Here is a 25666-nt window from a genome sequence, read left to right as displayed (position 1 = left end):
AGATTGCATATTATTAATACATATTGAGGCCTAATATTAAACTGGATCCGTCTCTACATAGCTCTCCTTTCCACCCATGCAAATTTCCACCTGCAAATCATACACCTGCCTTCTTTTAATTCTTTCTCTTAATGCTACTGATTACTGACAATGAGGAATTTACATCATATAATTAGAACAATGAGGGGAAAAACCTTGTTTCTAAACACCCAACCCATCAAAGCATCACCCATGGGGTATCATTCAATGCAAAGAGGGAAAGGCCTAAGTTACAGTTTAAAACATTAATGTTGCTCACCACTTTTAGCAAGTACAAGTCAATTTATCCATCAAGTTGTAAAGGAAAAGCAGATTTTCAAAAAAAGACTGGGAGTATGATCAGGCATTGCTTAGAAGTGACCGGGGTCTGTAAGAAGCCAGAACGGCGTCACTAGAATTATGGAAGGGAGAAGAAGAATCAAACATTTAGCTAGGAAAGATGGTCACTTACATGAAAATCAAGTCCTCTTAATTAAATAAAAAATATTATTTTATGAATGAAGACACAAAATGGTTTTGATACCGTAAATGGTCATATGAGCACCTCTATTCCCTCAACGCTACTGTAACTGGGGAGCACAGTGTAACTGGGGAAGGGGACAGCATCCCAGTGACTGCTACTGCGCAGAAATCAATCCCAAACAGTGTTAAATCTCTGCTATACTAAAAATGACTGGTATCCAAAAGATCCTCTTTGAAAAGTAACACACTGCAGAAAAAGAAGAATGTCTTCTAGTGTACCTGGATATTCAATTACTGTAATACTTTACATTACTGAGAAATTACATTTACATAAAATTAAACTCCATTTAGCTTCCTACAGTGCCCCATTTAAGATACCCCAGCCGGGTCATCTTCATTAGCATTAAACTTTTTGACAAGACTTAGTCTCGTTACTGAGAAGATCAGTGAATTTCAAATCTGTTGGAAAAAATAAAATGAAATACAAAATTCTGCTGGTCAGATGAAGTGGGAAGGCGCACACTGTTTTTGAAAGCCCCATGCAAACAGTATATAATTCTTAGGGCAAAACCAAGATAGAGAGGTAAGTGTGCTCTAAACTAACCTCATCTGGTCTTTGCCACGATTAAATTCCCTGCTGAAAATCTCTACTTTAATAACACAAACATGTATCTGGCTTCAGAAATAAGCAAAGACAAAGTTCTGGATCCAAGGAAGTAACAGCCTGGAGTTCACAGCTGAGCTGTTTAAGCACAACATCGCACAACCCTTAGTCCTGGAAGCACTCAGCGTAATATGCAACAACAGATGGAAAGAGCTTAGTAGTTGTCAACAAGGCAATTATGTACTTAATATGGAAATTAATTGGAAGTCGATGGAAAAACAGGATGATGAGGAAAGAAGCTGGAAAAACCCTAGGAATCCCTTAGCCTAGGAACATGAATGCTAGGAGTTATCCACTAGTGCTGATCTTCTATCATTTTTATTACTTCACCAAAAAAGCATGTCTAATTAAAATCTTCAATCCATTGATCGGCACGAAGCATTTACTATGGGAAGGCACGACCCCCGCCCCTCACGCTGCCTCACCCTGGGCACCGCGGCAGGAGAGGAATCGGTACCTATCGCTTCTAATGAACACCGAGAAGAGTTTGGGTCTAGTGCAAGATTAAAAGCTGCCTTCTGCAAGTGGCCAGAGTCCACAGAGAACCGTTCTGTGTTCATGGACTCATTTTAAAAGGGCCTAAGAGTGAGAACAGCTGATTTCAAATTAGAGCAGAGGTGAAAGACCACGCGGTGCCTGTTACCAGCGCCCCAAGCCATCAGCCTATGATTCAAGGGATGCAGCGCCAGAACAAAGACCAGCGTTTTAGCATTAGTTATTGAAAAAAATATGAAGTACGGTGCTATGCCTGACTAGATAAAAAAAGAATGATCTACTTGTAACATTTAGCAGGAGCTTCAGGGGAATATTTTTACACACCATGGATACTACTGAACATAAACTAATTTACTGAGGTACTTGGAATCAGGTCAAGAACAACTCCTCAGCTACTGAGGATATGCTTACATTTATAATCCCTGTAGTGCAGGACCAAAACACAATTTTATCAACTCCTATTGTTAAAAGAAACAATTTAAAGACATTAAATCAACATAAAAGTGACCTTTGACATGCAGAATTAAAAAATTGTGTTTGAAATTCCTATCTTCTGTCAAAATGAAAACTCCACAGAGACTAATCAGTGAAGTTTCAGTGTTACTACTGAGATACAAATCAAATGAAAAAAATCCAGCTTGCACCAATTTCTTCTTAATGCAGGAGAAATTGTATCACACTATCTTAAAATATACCGACTTTCAAAATTCTCAATAATTTCCTTTGATACAACTTTTTGCCCTGCATTTGACAGCAGTGTCACTTAAAAAGATTAAAAACTCGCTGCGCCTCAGAGGCGATACAAAATTTTGACAGGGGGAAGAACAAGATTTTAAAAGGTATTGGGTGAAAGTGCTAGACAGGAAATAAGGGCTTGAATTTGGCTGACAATTTAAGCATTTCATTACTGAAAGCCTCCTTAGTACATAAACAAAGGGCCAGGAAGAAAAAAGCATGTATATGCAGAGGGGGAATACAAAGCCAGCAAAAACACAAACTGGGATGCTCTGACCGAAGATAACATCACTGTGGCTCAGGATCCCACAGGCAATATGCACCAGAGCTCCTGGCACAGCTCATTCCCTCACTCCCTCCTAGATGCGGGAGCATGTCAGGACAGGCAGCTTCCCTTTCAGTTCTCCTCCTTAATTGCTTTTACAGTAGAAGCTGTAATACAAAAATGATTTCCTTATGGCTGAGTTTCATTTGAGCGAGGCTTGTTCTAGATTTCAGTCCAATAAGCGCAATGTATAATACTACAACTAAATCACGTTTTAACATGTGTGAATTAGATGAAGATAAAAAAAAGACTTTGGTGAGATGAAACAAAGGTCGTGAAAATTTATCACGTTTATAGAGGAAAAAGTGTTTTTTGCCTCTTCCCCTTTCCTATTTTTATTATTCACCGCTGCCCCATAAAGATGGTTTTGAATGTATGCTTCCCAGGCACCCAGAATGTGAGGGCAGTATAGAGAAGTGGCCATATATAGAAAACGCAAAGGAAAACATGAATCATAAAGATGGGAGCAAGCTTCACAACCTGATTTCTTCACACAACAAAACCTGCATAAACCCTCTCAAATCAGCACAGCAAGCATGCATAGCGCCAAGGTAAATTTGCCAAAAGAAACTGATGAGTAAATCGGAGTCAGTAATGAAGAGCAGTATATTCTGGAACCGCTATCGCCAAAGAGAGGAGCGCAGACCGACGGCGAGCGCGACAGGCGAGCACTCCGCTTCAGCTGTGCTGCTGGTCAGAAATACCTGTTATACAGCCAGAATCTGCTTAACCAAAATTCTGAAGAACTGTTATCTTATGAAGTTGCTGACACTGAATGGATTACCACACTAAGTTTTGAAATACACGTTCTGGAAGCAATTTAAAGCTCATTAGAAATAATTGTGTCTGGCTACTGGAAAATGTGGTAAAATTTAATCCACATCCAAATGCTACCTGGGCTGTGAGAACAGGAAATTGTTTTGTGCTACTGTGGCTAACCTCATCGCTGACCTTCAGCAGTAACTGCTACAACAGCTGAAAGCTGAAGCAAAATTAAAAACTTACATCAAAGTATATCATGACAGAATGTAGATAAATAAAACCAGCATATTGAAAATATTATTTTTATGTCAGTCTCCTATAATGAAAGGGAAGAGGTTTACTAAAATGTAAAGAAACCACAAAACAAAAATAGATGGTCCCAAGATGGGCTGCAACATCGTTCCGATACAACTGGGAGTTCAAAACCACATAGTAAGGAGACTTGTACATACAGGATTAAAAGTGAAATGTATTGGGAATGGCGGACTGGACTAGTCGAACTCCTTTCAGTTCTCTCCTCTCAGCTGTTTATTTTAAACCTCTCTCTGGCTCAGTCAGGCTGGCTCTAGCCATAATGGACAAGGCACAACACCCCTTGCCAAGCAGCTGCAGAGTCCTTATGAGGATAATTGACTAAGTGCATCCTGCGCCAGGCTTTACATCTTTTGAACATATAGCATTTGTAAAGACATCTTAGAATTGTCTTCAGCACTGTATCAGCATCAGTGATAAACAAGCAGAAGGACAGGGCACGCTAGTACTATCTTAATTGCAAAGCTGGATCTGTTAAGGAGAATTTAACTCTCACTGAAGCACTAATTTTCAAAACTACAAAGAATTCACACTTTAAATTTTGTTCACAGACAACAGAAGATACTTAGCGTATCCTAAAAAGAGGTATTTTGGATTTTCTTCTGCTTTGCACTCAAACATGTGAAATCACTATATGCTTGTCTAGAGAAGAAAGGAGTGTACACTTTAGAATGGAAGAGATCTCAGCATCTGTACTTGCAAGTGCCCACATACACTCACAACCCAGTAACACAGTTCTACCCTTTCCTTCCCTCTTTTTTTTCTTTTTTTTAGCCCAAGCACAGACCTGACAGTACACCGAGGCAGTAAATGGAGGTACTGTTTGGACATAAATGGACATCACAAACTTTGGCAAAATTGAAGATGGAAAGGAAGCAACATGCTAGGTTACCAAATGTTTGTTTCAAAGTTATTCCCATGCAAACAGCAGCATAGGGTTTGCAGAAAACAAATCCACATATAAATTCTAGATTATTTTCATCACCAGAAGATATCTGTGTGTTATCCAGAACTGTTTTGATCAGTGTAGTCCAGGCTTAGGAAAAACCAATGCTGTGTCAATAACCACCAGTGCACTGTGCTCTGATGTTGGTGAGTAGAAACACCTGCTGCCACCTTGATTCAGTCACTAATTCCTTGTCTAAGTGTTAACAGGATGGACTTGTATTTCAGATCACATTTTTACATACCTATAGGCTTATATAGCAAGAAGACTCCCAGTGGACCTAAGTCATAGCTGGAAATTTTCGTGTTGAATTTGGTGTAGGTGAAGTTTCTGGAAGTAATGCTTTTAGTAGCATTTCCTGTATATTGTTACATGCGAGAGAGAAAAAGGAAAAATCCTGTTTGAAAACAAATTTAAATTTCACTTACCCATGGAAGTACAATACCATTAAGCCATATTTTCATTTATTGTTTGTGTGTTACGTTCTTCTAAGAAAGGGAAGTGACCAGGCTAGGCTACGCTGCCTGCAGGAGAGGGACCAGGTCTCCCTGGCAAGCTGCTGAGCCATGGGAAGGAAACTCCTATGGTCAAGGGCACGGTAAGGAGGAGAGGTGAGAGGTAACGAGCCTGGGGTTCAGACAGGCATTGCCAAGAGGAGCAAACACCACCAGGTCTGCAGGTGATGGAAAGAACTTGGTAGGGATGAGAGGAGGCTGGGCAGAGTTTATGGCAACCCACTTGGTCAGTGGAGTCACCGAAACAGAGACTGAAAGGAAGGATCTTCCCACAAGGAGTGTGATGAAAGAAAAAGATGGTAGCTTCTATTTCCCCCCCTCTGTCTCTTGTCATGGCTTTGTGTTTCCCTCAGTTTAAAAAGACAATTATTATAGTATAGATTTCAATCAAATCTATCTTGAGTTTCAAGTGTCTTTTTGATCAGCTCTGAGGAGCGCGCTACAAGCTGCAGGCATATACAAGAGGTTTGGCTGACTTGGTAAGATAAATGAGCATATACTGTCTGTTGTCATCTCTTGACATTTGCTGTGTGTCTTCTATTTTTTTTTCTCTAATGCTTCAGCCATAAAATCATGTTGAATGTCAGAATCCCAACTACTTTCAGAATTTTAAGTTACTTGCAGGAATGGTACAGCACCAACCTTGAAAAGCGAGCCCAAGGATCATTACAGGAACGAAATCATTCGTTCTTTTAAGTGAATCGCATAGTTTGTCAGCATGTGGGTCTGGAAACATTGCTCAAGAACACCAAAGCAGATGTTATGATCATCACTTGGTTTACTTATTTTTCCCCAGATGTCTGCCAGGAGTACATAGGCTTAAAAAACAAAGAGACTTTTTAAAAAAAAGTCATCGAGTATTCCAGATTAAAGAAAAGCACAATTATGAAGATTTTCAGAAATGCATTTGAAACTAATGCAAAATTCCTTAATATCAATATTTTTACAGGAATTTGTGCGTTCAAAAGACCACACACAACTGAAGCAATGAATCCTTACAACGCATTTCCAGAAGAGTTATATCTTTCTGTACACTGGAATGGAAATCTCATAAACTAGTAATTGGCGATAAAAGCTAAAAACGTTAACAGCAATTATTCCAAGCTGATTAATTGTAGCATCTTGAAATACTTATAGTGGGCAGTAAAATCCTCCCAGACTGACAGGCAGTGACCACTTCAGATCAGCCGCCCACCTGATGCAGCACTGATGCAGGACGACCCGGCAGTGCCCGTGCCGAGCCAGGGTGGCCGGCAGTCCCCGTGCCGAGTGGCCCGTTCGGCCAGCTGCGCTGGGGGATCTCCCACGCTGGCTTTGCAGCCAGTCCAGTCCCGGAATCAATACTGGCAATCACCCACAGAAAAGCAAACTTAACCTGTTGCTCTAAATGTCACACCTACGTAGCGGAAAGATCACCGATTGGGACCCTTTCAGACACTGACAATAATATGAAAGTGTTTTAAAATCAAAATTAACCCCCCACAACCCCATACACAGATCGCATGGCTTTCCCTCACATCTACACTTTTCCTCCACTTTTAGTTGATAGGTGATTTTAAAGGAAAACATTAAGAACAGTTCTCCTCTTAAAGCTGTGTTAAGCAAAATGTTATCCTTCTATAGGAAAGCAGTTATGAAAGACACGAAAAAGAAGCGTGGGAGAAGGCTCTTCGTGTCATTTCACTTCTTTCTATGGCACACGTCTCCAGATAGGTGCCACTCATCCCTCAGTATCTTTCACATAATTTACAAAGAGGGTAACCGGTGCTTGGACACAGGCTTCAACAGGCTCTATGGTTCCACTGCTTACTTTCAAATCTTAGATCTGCATGGTCCTGAAATTTCCTTTTACGTTGCATAATTAAATTCTAGCATGAGTCAGAAAATGTAGTTTGGTGCTTATGTGCCAGAGCTACCAAGACTTCAGGGCTTATGGTTTTATGAAATTCACATACACACCATAAAACACGCAACTGAAAGCAAAAGGTTTCTTTACACAGTTGCTTTTTTTTAGGCATGAATTAGGAACGAAGCAGGTTGAAACCAACTAGTGTGGCTTACTCAGCAAGGTTTAGAAAATTGATGCCAACAACTGAGATGAATGGATGCCCAATAACATGGTATGTTTTTCGTAAGTACAGAAAGAATATTAAAGTCTGATTGAAATAATAATAATAAAAAAAAAATAGAGTGAAAATATAATTGCAATGGATCCGGTACTACTAGACAAGTAGGGCTGAAGCATCATCATGGCTACCCTTACTTCATTTTTTTTTTTAAATCACCAAAAGAAAGCTTACAGCAATTAAGTACAAAAGCTGACAGAAATTGAGTAGTAAAATCTAAAAGTTTACCTGTTATTTTTTCATACATGGAAAACTTTCTTTTGCTTAATTGTTCTAACAAATTAGCTTAAGAACATAGCTGAAAAAATGTGCTAGCTTACTCCATGGTGTATTTGAAAAAAACAGAAACATTATTTTGCAAGGACTGAGAGTTACTTGGGTGTAATTTTTTGTGTCATATGTAAATGCTTTATGCTTTTTGCATATACTCTTTCCATGCCCTGCAGATCAAATGCAAAATCACATTGAAGATTTTTTAGACAGACAGCCACGTAACACGCAGTTTCCAGAGCCCCAAAAGCAACCTGAATGCAGTAACAGCAAATTTGATGCACCAAAAAGGAGGATGACATTTCTGGCTGTTCCTACTTATACAAACTACAAATGAGGTTGCTCTACAAAAACTTGGTAATGGTCCTTTTGAAACATTTAGAAAGCGAAATTGTAAGCGACAGTTAGGTGCAGTGTAATAAAACCTGCTGGTGTCAAAGACCTGTTGCAGCTGCATGCATGAGTGGGAGTAGTAAAATACGGCAACTTATTATAAACACTTTTAACAGTGCTCTAGGGTAAAGCTGTTATGGTCCTATTATGTTTTGGAACTGCTGGAATGTAATTTGAATACATCAGATCAACCCACACCTATCAGTCAGTAGCCTGGATCAAACACCTCGTGAGCATTTGTACTTTTGCTGAAATACATTTACCGCTGCTAAAAGACAGGCACTTAAGTTAAAACAGCAATACAAGCAACAACGTGGCATGAACGAACCCTGATCTGTGAAAGTAAATGAGGTCTGCCACGTCAGCTCTGCACCTTACACGGGGATGAGACTGGCTGCGGCACATTACAGTCCTGCTACGTGTTCCGCAAGCCCATCAGTGCTCAGCAATATGAACTAACAGGATTTTAATATCACAAGACAGGCAAAGAATTACACTGCAGAGGAAACATTAATGAGTACCTACCATACGTACAAATCATTTTACTAGCTTCTCTGAAGAGAAGAATTCCATTTGGAGATGATACATCAAAATTTAAACGCTGCGATCTAAAAAATAACAGCAAAAATATTCAGATGGTCATTGAAGCAGAAAAATGCAATGGATTCATTCCTAAAACAAAAAAAAACATCTGCTGATTACAAAGTACAGTTATTTGATAAACTCATTCTAGCTTTCAGTCCCATGATGCACACTCCAGTTACCTCTGAAGAAACAGTCCCATGACAAAGACAAAGCAATTTTAACCAGAAAAGGTGATCAGCCAATACACACACCGCTGCTGGTGACCAGCGCGGAACTGTGCCTGCGGACACTCAGCAGCACGCTGCAAAGGTTCCACAAACCAACCCTGCTGGTTATTCTGCTACATAAAACCTGCGGCAACCACAGGGCAGTTCTCCAGCGTCAACTGTAACTTGCTTTTGATGAACGCTGAGACCTGAAGACTGCACCCCGCTGTCTCCCCCCTCGCACAGGTATCACCAAAGCCGGCAAGAACCACGGTGCTCCCGACATGGGAGCACAGCAGCATCCTCGCCCCGGTCCCTGCTGCATCCTTCCAATCTGCCTTTGCGGCAAAGCAGCCCACCTCCTAGTTCAGCCCCGACAGTTAACTTCCAACGTGGGTCTTAAGCTTCTAAGTAATGTTCGCAAAACTCACCCTCAGGGTTTATTTGGACTGAAAGGGGAAGGAGCCATCACTGAGCAGTGAAACCAGAGTATCCCTGGGCTGACCTATGTGGCAGTCACCCACTTTGATGAAAGGTGGAGTCCCTGTACCACCCCTATCACAGCGAGCACCAGGTATCTTTCTTTGCTGCAAGTCCGAGATTTGCTGTCTGAGCCCCTGTCTGCAGAGCCCTTTGCTCCAAACTCTGGAGTAAATCTGGGTGTTTAGAAATGATTAAAATGTGCCTTGTATAAAGCATTCGTGTATTCCATATGCACAAAATGATAATAGCTGGCAGAGGCAAAGAAAAAAAAAGCCCCAAAACCAGCACATCATCTCAGTATCACAGTGGCATAATGCACAATCTGATACTCTGAAACATATTTTAACCATGTCAAAGTATATTGTATAATGCATTCTAACCTGTAAAAGCTAATGCAGTACACAACTCGTGAAAAAAAAAAATCCCCAATGATGTTTCCTAAAGGGAACGAGGCAGATTTTCTGAATAGCAATAGGCAGAAGAGTTACATGAATATGGAAAGCAGGTTGAAGAGCTGTCTTTTGCATAAGATTTATTGTTCTGGTTCCTCTTTGCTTTTGTTTACTGTTACTAGAGTTCTGCATTTATGCTTTAACAACCTCCTCCTTGCAATAATCTGCAGCACTATCAGACTATACTGCTCGTGCACTGTGTCATGAATAAAAATAAGTTAAACTTTCCAGCAATTTATTATACTACTACCACGATAAAAGACATAATTAGCCTACACAAACCAAAGAGGGAGTCACAGCAAGCAAGTCAACACAAACAAGGAAGAGGGAACTCTGCCTTAAGGCTTGCGTAGCCATGCAGGGACTGAGCGCACAGCATGCGCACCAGCCAGCTCTGAACTTTAAGGCAACAATTTCCTGTCCCTAGATTAAACTATGTATTTTTTTCAAATATCAAATATTTCAGCTTTTTTCCTTTGAAGTTTGATTTGCAAGGCAAAGTGAGAAATGATGAGAACACATACTTCTTTGCTGAAAACTCTCATTACTTTGGTCACAGAGATACCCAGCACAGAGACTTTAACTTTTTCCTTTGAAAAAATATTTTTTTTTTCCTTTTGGGAGTACACTAGGTATTTCCAAGTGTAACGATAATTTCCCCAAATAAACTGTTCTGTTACTTGTGGTAAAAGAGGAATTTCATTTAACTACTACAATGTAAAGTACTGAAATCACATCCCAGAACCATGCCGAAGCCTTTCTGGGTTAGCCCACAGAGATTTTAGACGTGGGAGAAGTTACCTACACGCCGATTATAAATATTGCTGTATTAGACACCATTCTTTCCTATTTTGGCTGGAAGAGTTGAGCTGCAAAAGAAACTGTGAAGGGAGTTGTGGTTTTACAGGCACATATGTATGCTGCTTGGCTTAAGGCAAAAACTCAGCCTGCAGCAAATCTTGACAGCAGACAATTTTCCGATATTTAATTACGGAGGCAGTGTTTATTCCTGGTTAAAGCACACACTTCCACTAACACTGAATATAAAATCATGGTAGTCTCTCGTATATATTCCTGTAATTAATCCTTACCAGCTGATTTTGTAACATCTACCATTTTGGTAAAACAATACAGTGACGCTGAAAGCTCAGTTCTGCTGGCGGATTTTTCTCCAAACCACAAAAGTAGCAGTATTAGAGTCAAAGGCAGACATCCCGAGGGTAAGCCAAACGTAAAGATGGAACAGAGAATGCATACCATCGCAATCTTCATCATGTATCTAATTTTCACGTGCTTTTTACCTGTTTTGCATGAATTCTGCCATCAGCTTCAAGATAGGGGTTGTACACGCCGGTTCACGGTACCACAGCTCAACAGCTCGTTGCAGCACAGCAATGTACGCAGGGTAGCTTCACCAAGCGGAGTTAAAGAGCATACCGATAGCGTAACGGCTTGTAAAACAACTCCACTAAAAAACCAAACTACAGCACCAGGCGGGTGGGCCCGGCAGACCTCGGCTGCACTCTGACAGAGGCACTGCCAGAACCTACACATTTGAGCAAGTCTCCCCTTAGAAGATTAAATCCTTTGGAAATATTAATGGTTAAATGAGAAATAGTTAATATACCGGAGCTGTAATGAAGGAAAAGGAAAGCCATTTGTATATGCAAAGCTAACCTGTACGTACATATATAAAATGCACTTGAATTTTTAATGAATGGCATAAGTCACAAATGGCAGTTTAGTATAAAAACAACACAAATTTACAAATTAGCAAATCCTGGGCCCCAAATTTCAGTGCCACCTCACATACATTTGCTATATAAATGGTTGGGAACAATTTGATTGTATGAAGTTCTTTCCAGAGCATTCACAAAGAGAACTCAGCCCAGCCGCGGGGGGGATGGGAAGCCCAGCAAAGTCTGGTATCCAAGAACTCTTTCAGGAGAGCACCCAAGAGGTATCTGTTCTTTTAAACCAGGATTTCAAAGGATGCCACACAAAAAAAGTATGTTTAGTAGAGTGTACAATGTAACTTACAAAAAAAGTCACAAGTTACTGGCCCTATCAACTTATTTTATGCAACAACTTGATACAACACTGACCCCTGGTCTTCCCAACATGCTGAAAAAAAAGCTTATTTGGATAAGAATGCAGGTAAATGGAAATGAGGTTGCACAGCCTGACAGGCAAAGAAAAACTTTTTTTTTTTTTAATACTGAACCAAGAGATTTTAACTGTACAATTTGCTATTATAACATGATCTAGCTAATCTAGTCAATGGTTTTGTTGAATAATCAACTTATTTGTCATTTTTAACTTTGTAGCATGTCATATAGTTCTGCGTTATTTAACCACAGAAGACCCAGCGGCTATTCTGAGGAAAACGCTACTCCCTGTTGAGGCGATACAGGCAGCTATTGTGAACCTCCAGAAGCAGAACACAGGCCAAGCGCTCAACATGGGATTCTGAAATAAAAGTCTGAAATACATAAACGTTCACATGCTTCTAGGATGTGCAGACAGAGTCATGTCTCGGTTCGATACAGCTCTTCTGGTGCAGGCTGGAGCCGTCAGCCAGCGCTGCTGCTGAATGACAGCGGCACAGACAGATGGGAGGCATTCTGGCTACTGCTGGCCGTCTGAGGCACCTAAAGACCCATGCATTTTTGCTGCCAGCTGCTTGAGGCACCACAGGCGTAAACTATAGATAGCAGAAGAGGCTGACGCGTTAGATATACCTTTAGACCCTTACTTCTCATTACTTTGTGGGGTTCTTTACATTTTAAATCAAACAAACTAGAGTTAAACATGCCACGGAGAGTTATCCAGTAACACACTGGGATTTCAATTTGAATCTCACTTGCCTAAGTTACCCTCAAAGGGCATAAATGAGCCATGCCTTCTCACACCTGTAAAAATTCACTAATGCCAGTTCCATTTTTTCTGAGGTGGACTTCCAGTACAGCTCACTCTCAATAGAGGATGGTCACTAATCTCAAGATGCAGCAGATGTCATGTAAGGTACAGAACCGAGCTGTGCTATTAATTCTCCCAAGTCGCGCCTCTTCCTTCGCCTCCCTAGTAGCCCTGTGTACACAGAAGGGAGACGGTGCAGTGCTGGCAAAGCCCCACTGCGGAACTTCATGGTGTAGAAAACAACCAGCTTTTTCAGATTTCATAGCATAAAGTACCTTGACAGCCAAACCCCACAAATAAAACATAAGTCAGCAGTATCAAAGGCTGCTAATACATCCACTATGATTAGCTACTTTAATTCAAAAACTTAAGCATCGAGTCCATATTCATTGACATGGAAAGACTGGAAACTGCAGTCAAATTTTACAAAAGCTAGTGTCAACAGAAAGGCTTCGGCAATTTATTATTTCCTTTACAAATCCAATGAAGTGGAATTAACTGTTTTTAAACAGAATATTATTTTTAAGAGGGTTTAACCATAAGCTTCAAGGAATCTGGCTAAGTCATGAACTTAACCTGACCAGTCAGTTCAAGCTCAAAGGAATTCAAACTGCAAAAAATGATGCTGAGGTTCAAATAAATGCAACCGGCAACAACTGCTGTTACAAACAGGTTACTGATCTGGTAGCCTTGTTTCATGAGAAATTACGTTCTCCTCTTCTCTGGTGAAACTTCAATCTGTTTGGCTTTTCAAGTTTGTACCTAATCCTGAATCCTTAAAACGTACAAACTTAAAAATTCAGTTCTTAAAAACAGACTAATTCTGAACAAGCCATCTTGTTGCTGCACGTGGTTTTATTTTGTTAAGAAATGCGATGCAAATTTGGATGACTATGTAACAATGGTAGTCTGGTGGAAAGATTGTTTTGCTTGTTCCCGTGATCCACATCTGAAGCAGCATAGGATCAGACATCCCAACACCTAGGTCAACTGCAACTTTTAGATGAACATGAGATAAAACATTTCAATGGCAGTTCACTTTTCTATAAACTTGGTGTCTATATACCTATACACATAGATATTTTTATATGGGCAGTGATTTCACGCATGCACATGTATATATCGTGTGCTATCTAGCTGACTGCAACTCTGAGTCAACCTAATAATTTAATTCTCGGAACACATTTTCTTATTGCAAACTTTTTCTTTTACAGACAAGAGAAGTCATTAAATACCGAGAATCAACTGGGAGGAACATAGGAAGAAATTGCCTATGGGTTACCACCTAACTGTAAGAAACACTAAATGAAAGTAACAAAAAAGTGGATATTACCCTGAACTCACAATTGAATTTCCATGGACGTATCTGACTGCGAGACCAAGGACCTTAGACTACAGTCTGATATTAGTATGGAAGAAAACAGATTAAATGTTCAACATCCTATCCAGGCAGACTGGGAGTAAATAGCAGAATGAAATACGTAAGGAGAATCATCACTGTTAAAAGCAGGTTTTCACCCTCTCAGATTGCTGTGCGGGTTTTTTCAGGCCACACCTGCATGTTCAGGACTGACCTACAAATTACAGCGACCGCATGTTATGAATACAAAAGACAAATAAACTTTCCAAAGCTGTGGTACTGGAATCATCATTGACAGCTTGACATATCAATATTTCAGGAAGAATAAATGACTTTCATATCCAGGGTTTTGGTGTTGTGGGGTTTTTTTTGTTTTGTTTTGGTTGGTTGGTTGGTTTGTGTGATGTTTTTCTTTGCCTTTCATTACCGGACACTTTGGGAAGGTGCTATGCTTGACACCTGAAGCTGCTTAAAATAGTTGGAAATATTTTAATGAAGTCTTTTGAGAGATCACCTAATACAACTTTAAAACAAATTTTACTATTATTATAAGTATTTTCTCTTCATCCCTTGCCAGAGGAAAACTATAAATCTTGTCTCAGCTGAATGAACACCATTTATCATATTCATTTTCTTGTCAATACAATTATGAAAAGCCTTTGGCCTTTTTCCAAGGAGCCTGATTTGCTAGAGAAACTCAATTAGTATAAGCAAGCCGGCTACAGAACAACCCTGTTTGGCAATCTAGCCCGGCTTCTGCATACCTGATGATTCACCTCTAAACCATCATCCGACTAACTCATAAATAACATCGTAACGGTAAAATACAAGATAGAACGGTGTCCCCCGTGCCTCCCTGCCTCCCCCCTCCCCAGACCGAAAGGACTGAAAAGAAATGATTTCTGCTCATTTTTGCCATCTACTGGACAAAACTCCAGTCCTAAACACTGCGATCAGGAAATCCCAACCCTCAGGTGAGAGATACCGGGTGTAATTTGTTTAGTTATGGACAGCGCTCAGACCCAAAATATTTCCTGCAATCCCCTGAAGAGTTTATCAACATACTCGCCTGCCAACGATTTACAAGTGACTATTTCTGACCATCTCCCATACAGAATAAACATCACCTTACGGTATATTAGAAGCTTAGCCTTTTATCCCTTGTCTTTTTGTACTTCTTATTTATTGAACGAATGCAACTAAATCAGATTTATTTTGGCTAAAGTTCTGTATTTGCCATTTTCAATACTGCAACACCAGGTCTTCAGACAGAATAAAATCTGTTTGAAAAACAGCTTTTCTTTGCGATCAAAGCCATTTTCTTGTGACATATTTGAAACTACAAAAGAAATATGTTAATCAAAGGATACTGAAACTTTGTATGATAAAACTGGCATCTGACCCTCCGTTCTCCTCCGTTTACTTTTCTGTTATTTATACACAGTAACTAAGAGCTGTGATAATAGCAGCTTATTCTGCCGTAATGCTTTGGATCAATAATGGGATGAAGCTGGACTCAGCCAAATGAGGTACGATCCACTGAACAGAAGCAGGCACTTATCCTTTACAGCCAAAGGTGAGGAAAAAAACCATTTTGAACCTGTGCAAAGGAAAAGAAACTGAGAAGGCCCGAGCTTTAATTCCCCACAAAGCTATATTTCAATCTTTCTCGTTAATACAGAAAAATGAAATCAAAAAGTTGGAGGCTGTTTTTATTTATCTGAAATAATTAATAAAATGCAAGGAATAAATAAAAAAAAAATCAGGAAGGGGTCCTGAGGATTACATATCCTGGATCCTTGAATAAAAAAAAAATCTCGATGGATGAATCCATTTCTTTCAAATGGAGAGGAGGTAAATCCCTCCTCCTGCAACTGGAGGTTTGCAGTTCTGCACAGGAGAAGAGCATGATACACATGCTGTACTAGAAAAAACAAAGTAAAAAGAATTTGAAATGAAAGCAGCACTGATCTGCTTCTGCACATCTTCCTGATTTTATTAGTAAGTTTTAGGGTAACACAAGCACAAACAGTGCTAATGAAGTTAAATGTACCCAATGGTGCCCACTAGAAAATGAGATGCTAATTCACAGTCTGGCTTCAGTAGTTTGTGATTTATTCCTCGCCCCCCCCCCCCCCCCCCCCCCCTTTTTCCCTCCTCTCTTCTCCAGTTCTCTAAACTGAAATTAAAGGATGCCTTCCACTGATTTTAAGAGAAACAAAGATTACGCTGCTTTATATTTCAGACTTACTTTTTGCAAGCTGAGCCTGCACATAGGCAGAATCACTGCGGGCTTGTGAGGGTCTTAAACAAGGCTTATCTGAACGGTCATCAGGCTTCTAATACCCACCGGACAAGGACGCCTGCCAGACCACAGCAGGCTCTGCTGTGCAGCCTCTCCGTCCTTAAAGGCTGATTTCCCAGCTCCAGTTCTACATTCATGCGTTCCTCCTTCTTAACCAGAAAGATTATTAGTGAACAGTGGGGTCTCATTATTTACTTAAAATAAAAATATTTTTAAAAGCTTGATTTCTAGTAAAGAACGTAATTATACTTGAATGCAATTTTTCCTGTCCATAAAATAAACAAATACGTAATTAACTTCCATAGCTTTGTGAGACCTAAATTAGAAAAGAAATATTTTCATAGTTACTTCACTGTGTATTTCAGCAGTTTGTTACTAATACGACTGTGTGCCTGAAGAGAGAATTACAGCTACTGTATTTATAAAAATATAAAACATTTCTCTATAGTATTAAGCAAACACCCACGAGTATTATTGTATTTGTTGGCATTAAAATGCACACAATATTTAAAGGAAATAGACTTCCATTATCGTTATATATTGAAGAAAACGACAATCTAAAGATTTTGATTTTGTTTTCAGATTTCCGTTTTCTTCTGGATCAAGAAGACTGCAGGTATTGTGATATTAATAGAGTTGACATAAACAGAAAGTAACTGACTAAATTAAAGACATGATTCATACCACAGAGAGGAATCTCCCCAGATAGCACTTGTATAGTATTTTTTTAAGCACTTTTGATGTTAAACCAAATGTAGGTACATCGTGTTTGGAGTTACAGACACAGTGTTTTTTTTAGAAGGAAAACATGAGGGATTTACGGAGGGAAGAAACCCACTTGGATACGTTTTCTAGATTAGTAGTGTGACACAACAAAAAAGTGACCTCTCTGCGGTCTTTCCCAGTTAACTGCATGGTTGCCATTGTGCTGTAATTTTAGCTGATTACACATTAGTTCATTTAGCTTTGTTTCCTCTTCCCCACTGTGCCATACTATTAAACTAATGCAAGGGGCCTGGTATCCCTCTGTGCACAGAGCTGGTATTGTCACAGTGTAATAAGGATACATCCAGTCAAACAGCATGGTGTAGCTGGTCTTTGTGTTTAGTGCAAAGGCAATCCCTCGAAGATCCCTTGCCAGCCCGATCAACATACGCTGTCAGTGGGAAAGAGACACAGTAATTGATTTTCACGTTAGCACAGAGCAGATGGAGTAATAATCAGCCAATAATGACCACATATCTGATTTTGATTCATTAGTTTAAATGAATCGCTCAAATCTTTTTTTTTATAAAAACCGTAAAAGATTCTTTTAACAAACAAGATTTCCACAAGTACTGTAGTGAAACACTAGCAAAATGCTTTTGATTATTCGATATGCTATCCTAATGAATAATGCAAATTAAAACACAATATATGAACACTAGGTATTAAAGTTAACAAGTGCTTCCTGTATTAATATATTTACAGTAATAATAACAATAAAACGTTAATTTAAGCATGTAATATTTTGAATGAGGTGTAAGACTAACTGATACTCATAACAAGCTATAATTAAGGTTGCACTGAGATTCTTCCTGTATGTTATTTTGTTATTTTAACATATCTTTTTTTTTTTATAAAGTAATTTTCCGAGTTAGGTTTCTTCAAAAAGTGACTTTTTTATTTACAGAAGACCACGCAAATCTATCTGTACTAAAGTTGGTTCTGAGATGTGATTTTTTTTCCCCTTTAATGGCTGAAGTGTGGCTTCAGAATCCTTCCAGCTCAAATCCAGACATTTTGTGCATAGATAATTAGCCCCTACTAAAGGGATGTTTTCAGGATAATCAATAGACATCAATATGAGATACTAGGGAATGAAAAATATTTTAACAATATAAACAAACTTTTCAGTTTACTTAAGACATAAATATTCTTTTTGACAATTAAGTCGTTTTTATAAATTTTATCCGTGTGTTGCAGGTGGGGTTGGCACTCCCCCCCACCCACCCGCCCCCCCCCCAAAAAAAAAAAAAAAAAAGAAAGACCATAGTACTGCAGAGTCTGGTAAAAAAAATAATCATAGAAGCATGGCAAAAAAACCCAGTAAGGAGTTCTTGCTTTAAAACCAGAGTTTTCAATAATGTACCACTTGGTGCTCACGCTGTAATATTTATAGTGTTGCGAAATAACAAAAGATAAGACTCACATATTAGTTTTAACTGATCACATAAAGAGCAAATTACAGCTGATGCCTTGTTAAACTGCTAAATGTCATCTTACACAAGGGCTAATTTCTACTCCTCGTATACAGACCCATTAGTCCAACTGACTTGGATGGCACGCACATAGATTTATCCAAGGATAAATTGAGTTCTCTACAAAACACTGGTGAGGTTGCTAAGAGTATTTTAATATTTGCATTTCCTTTCTGTTGTGCATTGAAATGGCCTGAACTTGCAAGATGCTCAGAGGTCTCAACTCTCATTAACTTTAATGGGACTCTGAAATCACTAGAGAGGAAGTGTTCAATACTGAGAAGATGCAATATAAAATTGTAACTTTATCTTTGTATCCATCTGTATTTTCATACTTTGAATGCTGTTTTGCCCACAGAAAAAAATAACTCTTTAGCAGGCATGGTGGCCAAAACATAAAGAATGTTAACAACCTGGCAGCCACACTCTGTGCTTCTTTCTGAGGGCATACATTGATTTTGGTTCCCTTGCCCACGCTAGCCACAAAGAAGGGGACAAGCAAGACTGCACAAAGGAAAGGCTGGAGCTGGGAAGAAGGGAAGCTACAGCCCCTGGCAAAACGTGAACTTGCCTTTGTTTGAGGAGGCGCTTGGAGAGAAAGAGCTCACCGTCTTACTGGGGTCTCTACAACGTGGATCAGAAAAAGACAACCAGCCAAACCCATATTCCTCTACCATGCTTATTCTGTCTTTATAAAAACAACTGGTTAGAAGAAAACACTCTTTCGCAAATATATTTAAGAAACAGTTTGGCTGCGAGACTTTAAAAACTATTAATAAAAGCAGACGTGCAACTTTCTTTAAACTATGGTCTCAGATTTCTGGAAACCTACACAAACACCAGGCAATTTCAGATGCCATTTGACCTTGAATTGTAAAGAAAGTTGAACAACTGCTACATAAACTACATTTCTCAAGTTTCTATTCTTAAAATTCAGGTACTGTTATTAAACAGCCCATACCATTACCCATGCTATTCTTAAGAAATGACCTCAATCTACAATGCACCATATCCTGGCAAATCCCAGCGAACTCCGTGTTCAGATACTATCCATTGGAACTCAACTATATAAAATAACACTGCCTACAGTTGGCAATGTCCGAGCAGCCTCTATAACAGCCTACAGAATCCTAATCCATTTAAGTCACTGGCAAAAATACCTTCAAACTCTAACAGGAGCAAAAGTCACCCTAAATTCCATTCTTGTTTAAGTCACATTTAGTAAGACCTCCCCGGCCGGCAAACCCTAAAATCCCAAGACAGTCTAGTTTTAGTCCATTATGAATTTTCAAATAGCACTTAGGTGCATAACATTTATTAATGCCAAACAACGTTATCCACTTATACATCCACTTTTTGTCCGTCATCCTGTGGGATTCAAAGTGCCTTGCAAACTTTGCAGAGTAATTTGAAGAATACATGAAGCTACTGCTTCATTCACGACTGAACACCAGCCACGGCTGGGGCAAAGTGACAGTAAATAACACCACCAGCACAACGAGCAAGATGAGAAGTGAAGAACAGCAAATACAAGAGGCATAGCAAGAGGAGCTTGTCAGCAGTAGGTGGGTTTATGGATAGCTCTTCTTGCTCCTGGAACAATTTTGTTCAAATTTCGGTTACGAAATATTCTTCCCTGATTGTCAGTGACAGGTTTGTTTACGATTAATTAAAACAAAGCCATTTTAAAAATAAACTCAAGTATTTGGTTTCAAAGTCCAGAAGAAGATTTTTTCAATGGAAAGGAGCTGAAGATTTAGATATTCACAGAAAAAAACCCTGTGACTTGCCAACATGTGCCAAGTGTCTGACTAACGCAATTTAAAACAGACGAGACTACTCAAGCCACCCACCCCCAAAACGGGGCTTGTAATGGAAAGTCTGACAGACCCTTAACTATAGTGGCACTACTGGGTGCAGCTATAATATTACCCTCATAATTCTACTATATAATAACAACAAAGGAAAAAAAAGGTGAAGGGTCATTGCGCTTTGTCTTTAGAATTAAGATGGCTGTCTTCATCCTTACAGCATACTCTTAATTCTGGAGACACGTCTTAATAACCTCTAAATAGTTCCAACAAAAGAGCCGTGTCAGAGGAATGAGCAGGCCCCAAGGTGTTTCAACTGGAGTGTTTTCATCTGCCTTTATTGCTCTATCCCTCTCCAGAATTAAGGCAATAACCTGTGATAAATTATTCAGGAACTGCTACAGGGATCAAAGCAAAATCATTCTGTTAAAGTGCTGTTTGCAACATTTGGCACTTAGTGTGAAAACTTTTAATGTGTGCAAGCTGAAAATCAAGGATTTTAAATAATTTAACAGCATGGAGTTTCTACAAACCAGCTAAAGATAGCATGTTGCTATTTAACTGCTTTTTCCTCAGATCCTTTTTTTTTTTTTCCCTGCGTTTCTAGCAAATCTGATGATGTCACAACTATAAACAAAGTGCTACTGAGATTCCGGCTACCCGGCTGATATAGTACTTCACCGGATTGGCAAGAAAACCCCTGAAATTCTTAGGAGAAAATCAGCCACTGTTTTAATACTGGACATTTTCCCTATTAATATAAAAATGTGAAGAAGGAAGTAGGAAGGAAAAAAAAAAGGAAGAAGAAAAAAAAGGAAAGCAAAGCACATAATTACTTAAGCCATCTTCAATTATATTTGATCTCCCTGGAAAAGAAACCTAAACGTACGTTTTGTATGCAGATGTAATGATTACAAATGTATTTTAAAAAGAAAGAGCTCCCTTGTTGCAACTGTTTTTCAAGGGTGTTTTTCAGAAATATTAAAAAACAACAAAACCCCAAACCCTAGCCAGTTAGAAAGTCCTAGTAAAAACCACAAATTAAATGAATTTGGCAGTCCTGGACCATTTTCATAGTGATATTTTAACAGTGTCATCTCCCTGCGGATTGGAATACTAAGCATTTTATTGAAGAACTGAACTGTTTTTGTTTTCAGTACTTGCAAAATGAAGTACCTGAAAGCGCTTTTGCATGTATTATTTATTCATCATGATAGAAAAATAGCTTTAACCTAATAAATTACGTTTAAGAGAATTTAGAGCAAAAGTTTTGTTTATGATATAGCAACAGATTTAGTTCTTTATCAGTAGCTTAAAGCACCAAGTTTTCTTTATACAAATTAGACAGATGGTGCTTACAGTAGAATTTACTAAAGGTCTGTCACAACAAATGCAGCCAAGCTGCATATTTAATCACTGCAGAACCTTGTCTACCTGCAGCTGCCAACTGCTAATCCAATTTCCCTGATAAATGTGGCAAGAGACACGATCAGCAATAAAGAGCATCTAACTCCATTTTCCTGCAGGGCGTCTTTTGATGAACATTTAGGACGGAAGCATGGAGTGCACTGTGTGGCCCTGGCTTGTGGCAGCTGCATGCATTTTGAAGACACAGTTCTCAGGTTACTCACTTAATTCTGCCACTATCATTATGTTGCTATTGATCTCAGTAGCTCTTGTCTACACAGCATTACTCTAGATGAAGCTGAATCAGGCAGTTATCATGCATCAAACTTGCTCAAAAGCCTGGAGATTTCCCCTTAATTACTTGTGATTTTATTTGCAAATACCGTTAAAGTGTAATCAAGCAGTCACTTTCCAGGGTCGTTAAGAACTTGCTAGTTTAGGAATATATCACTGGCACTCCATTAAAATTTCTCTACTAAGACAGTTGCAAGCAAACCAGACAGGACAATGGCAAAATTATTTTAATAACCCTCACCCTCACATGAGATTAACAGTTTCCTACAGAAAGGATAACGCTATCCAGTGACCTCTCGTTCTAGTTTTTCGGATTTATAACTTGAAAAATATCAGTGATTAATCCAAGATAGATGAACTGCATCTATTTTTAAATGAAAAGTTATTAAAATTAAATACATAAAGCAACAACAAATGAAGAAACTAGAATTAAATAATTGTTGAAATAACCCCAAGTACTATTTTTTTAAAAATACTCCGTCAATTCAAGCGATTACTGTGAACTGTGCATCTCCTGGCAATGTCACAGATGTACTGCAGACCAATTAATTACTAAATATTTCTAGCATATCTGCTTATTTTCTTAGGAAAGAAAGTGGGTAAATACGATGATGTAGTCTTTTAAGTTTCCATCATATTTTAAAACAGTGAATTAAAAATTACTGTTGGGGGTTTCTTCAGAACCGCCCTGCGTGGCTGCAGCCAGCACTCCAGTGTGCATTGTTAACTATTTATTCAGTGACGGTAGAAGGGATCTCTTTAATGCAAGAGTGCCCTCATGTATTATCATTCCTGATGATGCAGCTTCTATCCAGCAAGTCTTTTTCTTCCCTAAAATATACTGTTGTTTTGACACAAACAGCTTGCTACACTTAAGGATTTTACTAATAAAACATAATGTTGTGTTAGATATTATGACTGTTGCCACAGCTGAACTGACTTGTCAAATCAATCCTAATATGGCTCCCACAGGCACATAAAAACCTTATTTAGCTATCAGTTATCCTAATCACTTTGTTCAGTTTAAGGGTGCAATACTTCAAGACCAGTTCCTATTTATACATATATGCCCAGCCATTTAATAAAGTCTTGATTTATATAATAAATTCTTCTTTGAAAAAATACTTTGAAGCAGCAGTGTTTTATCAAGTGTGTTACAGTATGTCTCCTCACACCCCCAAATAAATATGTTAATACACACAAACAGGATACTTGCATGTCAAAGGTGAACATTAGACATGTGACACAGGTAAGCTAGCACTGAAACCAGATTTGTCCCTTCAATTATAAATGGGGCTCACACGTGGTCACTTCATCTGCAAAGCACTGAAAAATCCCAAGGCTTTTAGGAAAATCTTTGTAAAGAGTTTATTTAGGAAGACAGCCATTCGTAGCCTTTGTATCTCTACGTCTGCATTCCAAATACACATATAATGTATACAGGTATAAATATACATACAAGTATACAGGTATATACATGCCAAGAGACAGCCAGAAAAGAAGACAGCTTGTATCTAAACGCTTGCCCCGCTATTTCCCATCAATAATTTCTTTCCCTACAATTGAAATAAACCTACCTTTGCTTCTTCTTGTTCAAAACTACTGTTGAATATCTGAGTCACACTTTCAAACGAAACTGTGAGGGGAAGCATGAAATTCTCAAACTCATCCTCGTCTTCACCTACAGGAAAAGAAATCAAAACAAAACAGCAAAAGCATCACATTCACACTGTCGTTGGAAGGGTCGGCCTCCTAGGCTTTCATAGAAAAATCTCACCGACATCATGGGAACTTTCATATGACCTACAGGAACAAAAACTTGAGGTCTGATATATTTTTACTGAGCTATCACCACGAAGACAAATTGTTGACCACAAACAACTTGTATCTGAGATCGGCACATCTCCGCATTTCGTATTTCTGTTTCCTCTGTTAATCTGACAGCAATTGTTCAGTACCCTAGAAGAATATTCAAACAAGTCAAGACTCAACAGTTCAAAAACGTTAAATTTCAAACCGCAACAACAGATTAGACCCTTTTCAAACGTGTACTTTGTAGTATGATGTTTAAATCACAATCTTTTAGGATTGCATCCTATTTTTTTTCCCTCCTACCTATTTAGTATACAGAATGAAGCTGCCATGAAATTAAATCTGGACTGTGTTGGGGTTATTTACGTGACTCTATTGACTTGTTTGTTTCAGAAGGTGTGAATTTAGAGTAAAAGAAACAAGATGTGGGCAGGGAAAAAAGACATTGCTTTGGTTAGACAGCTGAAAGATAGCCTGGAAGCCTGGATTGGTTTTTGGTTCGTCGTGACGCTGAACAAGTAACTATGAACAGCAACTTTTTAGAAATGGCAATTTGCATGAGGATTCATACTCACACTACTTACCTTTAGGCCCTTAATGAGGGTAGCTTGCCTCTCGCACTCAGAGTCCCCTTGAGAGTAATTCAGAGTAGGAATTTAATTTATGTTCTTTAAAGAGTTCTTTGCTATAGGGCTTCTCTTTTCATCAGCAAAGTCTGGCAAACTAAGTTGCAATTGAACTTCGGAGGAGTCTTTTGTGTGCCAAATTGGTTGCGCAAAGCTACTGTGAGCTTTGCAGTTTAGTTTCTACATCTCAGATGCCCATCTGTAAAAGGGGCACCAGCCCAACCCCTTAGCTCTAGAGATGCTGTGAGGACCAAATCGCTCACCCCAGCACAACAGTAAGAATGACAGGAAAGGCCAAGAAGAAGAAAAGCCAGGAAGGAAAAAACAGTCACAACAGAGAGCAAAGTGTGGACTAACACATAAATCCAGATAGGGACACAGCAAAAAAAAAAATTAAGTAATAAAATCCAAATACTCAGTAGCTTCTCATTAAGCAAGGATGACATCTTCCGTACTGAAAGAGGCAAATATCTTCCGAGAAATAATTGTGATCCTGCAATTAAAACTGCTTCATATCAATGCAAATATTTACACTGGAGAGGAAAGGCAAGCTGCGGAGGCAATCCCACCTACGGCACCTCCTCAGTTCCCAGCGCTTGCCTTTGTGACCTCCGCTGCTTCCCTTTAGCACAGGGCTTTCCTGCCCATCTTCCAGTTTTTTTTTTTTAAAGCAAAGGAAACACTTTCAATAACTTTCTGCTACTGCACTGGCCAGCCAGAGTAGCAAAGCCTTCGAATCACAACCTGTGCTCCAGAACTTTCTGAAACTAGCAAAGGACTGACCCAAGCCCACGACCGGCACCCCGCACCCGCAGCAGAGGCGCAGAGGGCCAGGCGCTCTGTATGAGACTGCAATGCTGCTGCTGCCAGCCATGGCAGCTGGTGGACTTCGGGAAGATCCAGTCCTGTCCATCTTGGCTTGTCTCCTTTGCCATCTTCTCTCTGCTCCTTTCAACCAGAGTCACTCTGTTTTTTTTGTCATTTCTGGACCCCTGTGGCCCCAGACTACTCATGCAGTGTTTTGTTTCTCTCTCCTTCCTTGCCAGCTCCAGCTCCTCAGGCAGTTCCAATGCGGTGTGAGCTCCTGAGCTCCCCATCTCTTTGCTCCACCAGCATCAGCTT

The 25666-nt window shown here is 39.3% G+C and overlaps 1 protein-coding gene across 3 annotated transcripts in view; it reads right to left on the bottom strand.

The window, feature by feature from the left end:
* RANBP17 (RAN binding protein 17) overlaps positions 1 to 25666 on the bottom strand; it is a 163398-nt gene that overhangs the window by 33854 nt on the left and 103878 nt on the right. For 2 of the 3 annotated variants that reach the window (XM_040602991.1, XM_040602990.1), the window contains exons 19-22: positions 23684 to 23787; positions 17422 to 17510; positions 11072 to 11179; positions 8570 to 8652 (exon numbers count right to left, since the gene is read on the bottom strand). In XM_040602991.1, coding sequence (XP_040458925.1) covers positions 8570 to 8652; positions 11072 to 11179; positions 17422 to 17510; positions 23684 to 23787 — 384 coding nt within the window. The remainder of the gene's footprint in view (positions 1 to 8569; positions 8653 to 11071; positions 11180 to 17421; positions 17511 to 23683; positions 23788 to 25666) is intronic. The other variant, XM_040602992.1, reaches the window with a different exon arrangement.

This window comes from Falco naumanni, chromosome 8 (assembly GCF_017639655.2).
Source record: "Falco naumanni isolate bFalNau1 chromosome 8, bFalNau1.pat, whole genome shotgun sequence".
Taxonomy (NCBI): Eukaryota; Metazoa; Chordata; class Aves; order Falconiformes; family Falconidae; genus Falco; species Falco naumanni.
This window is presented reverse-complemented; position numbering and strand designations above follow the sequence as displayed.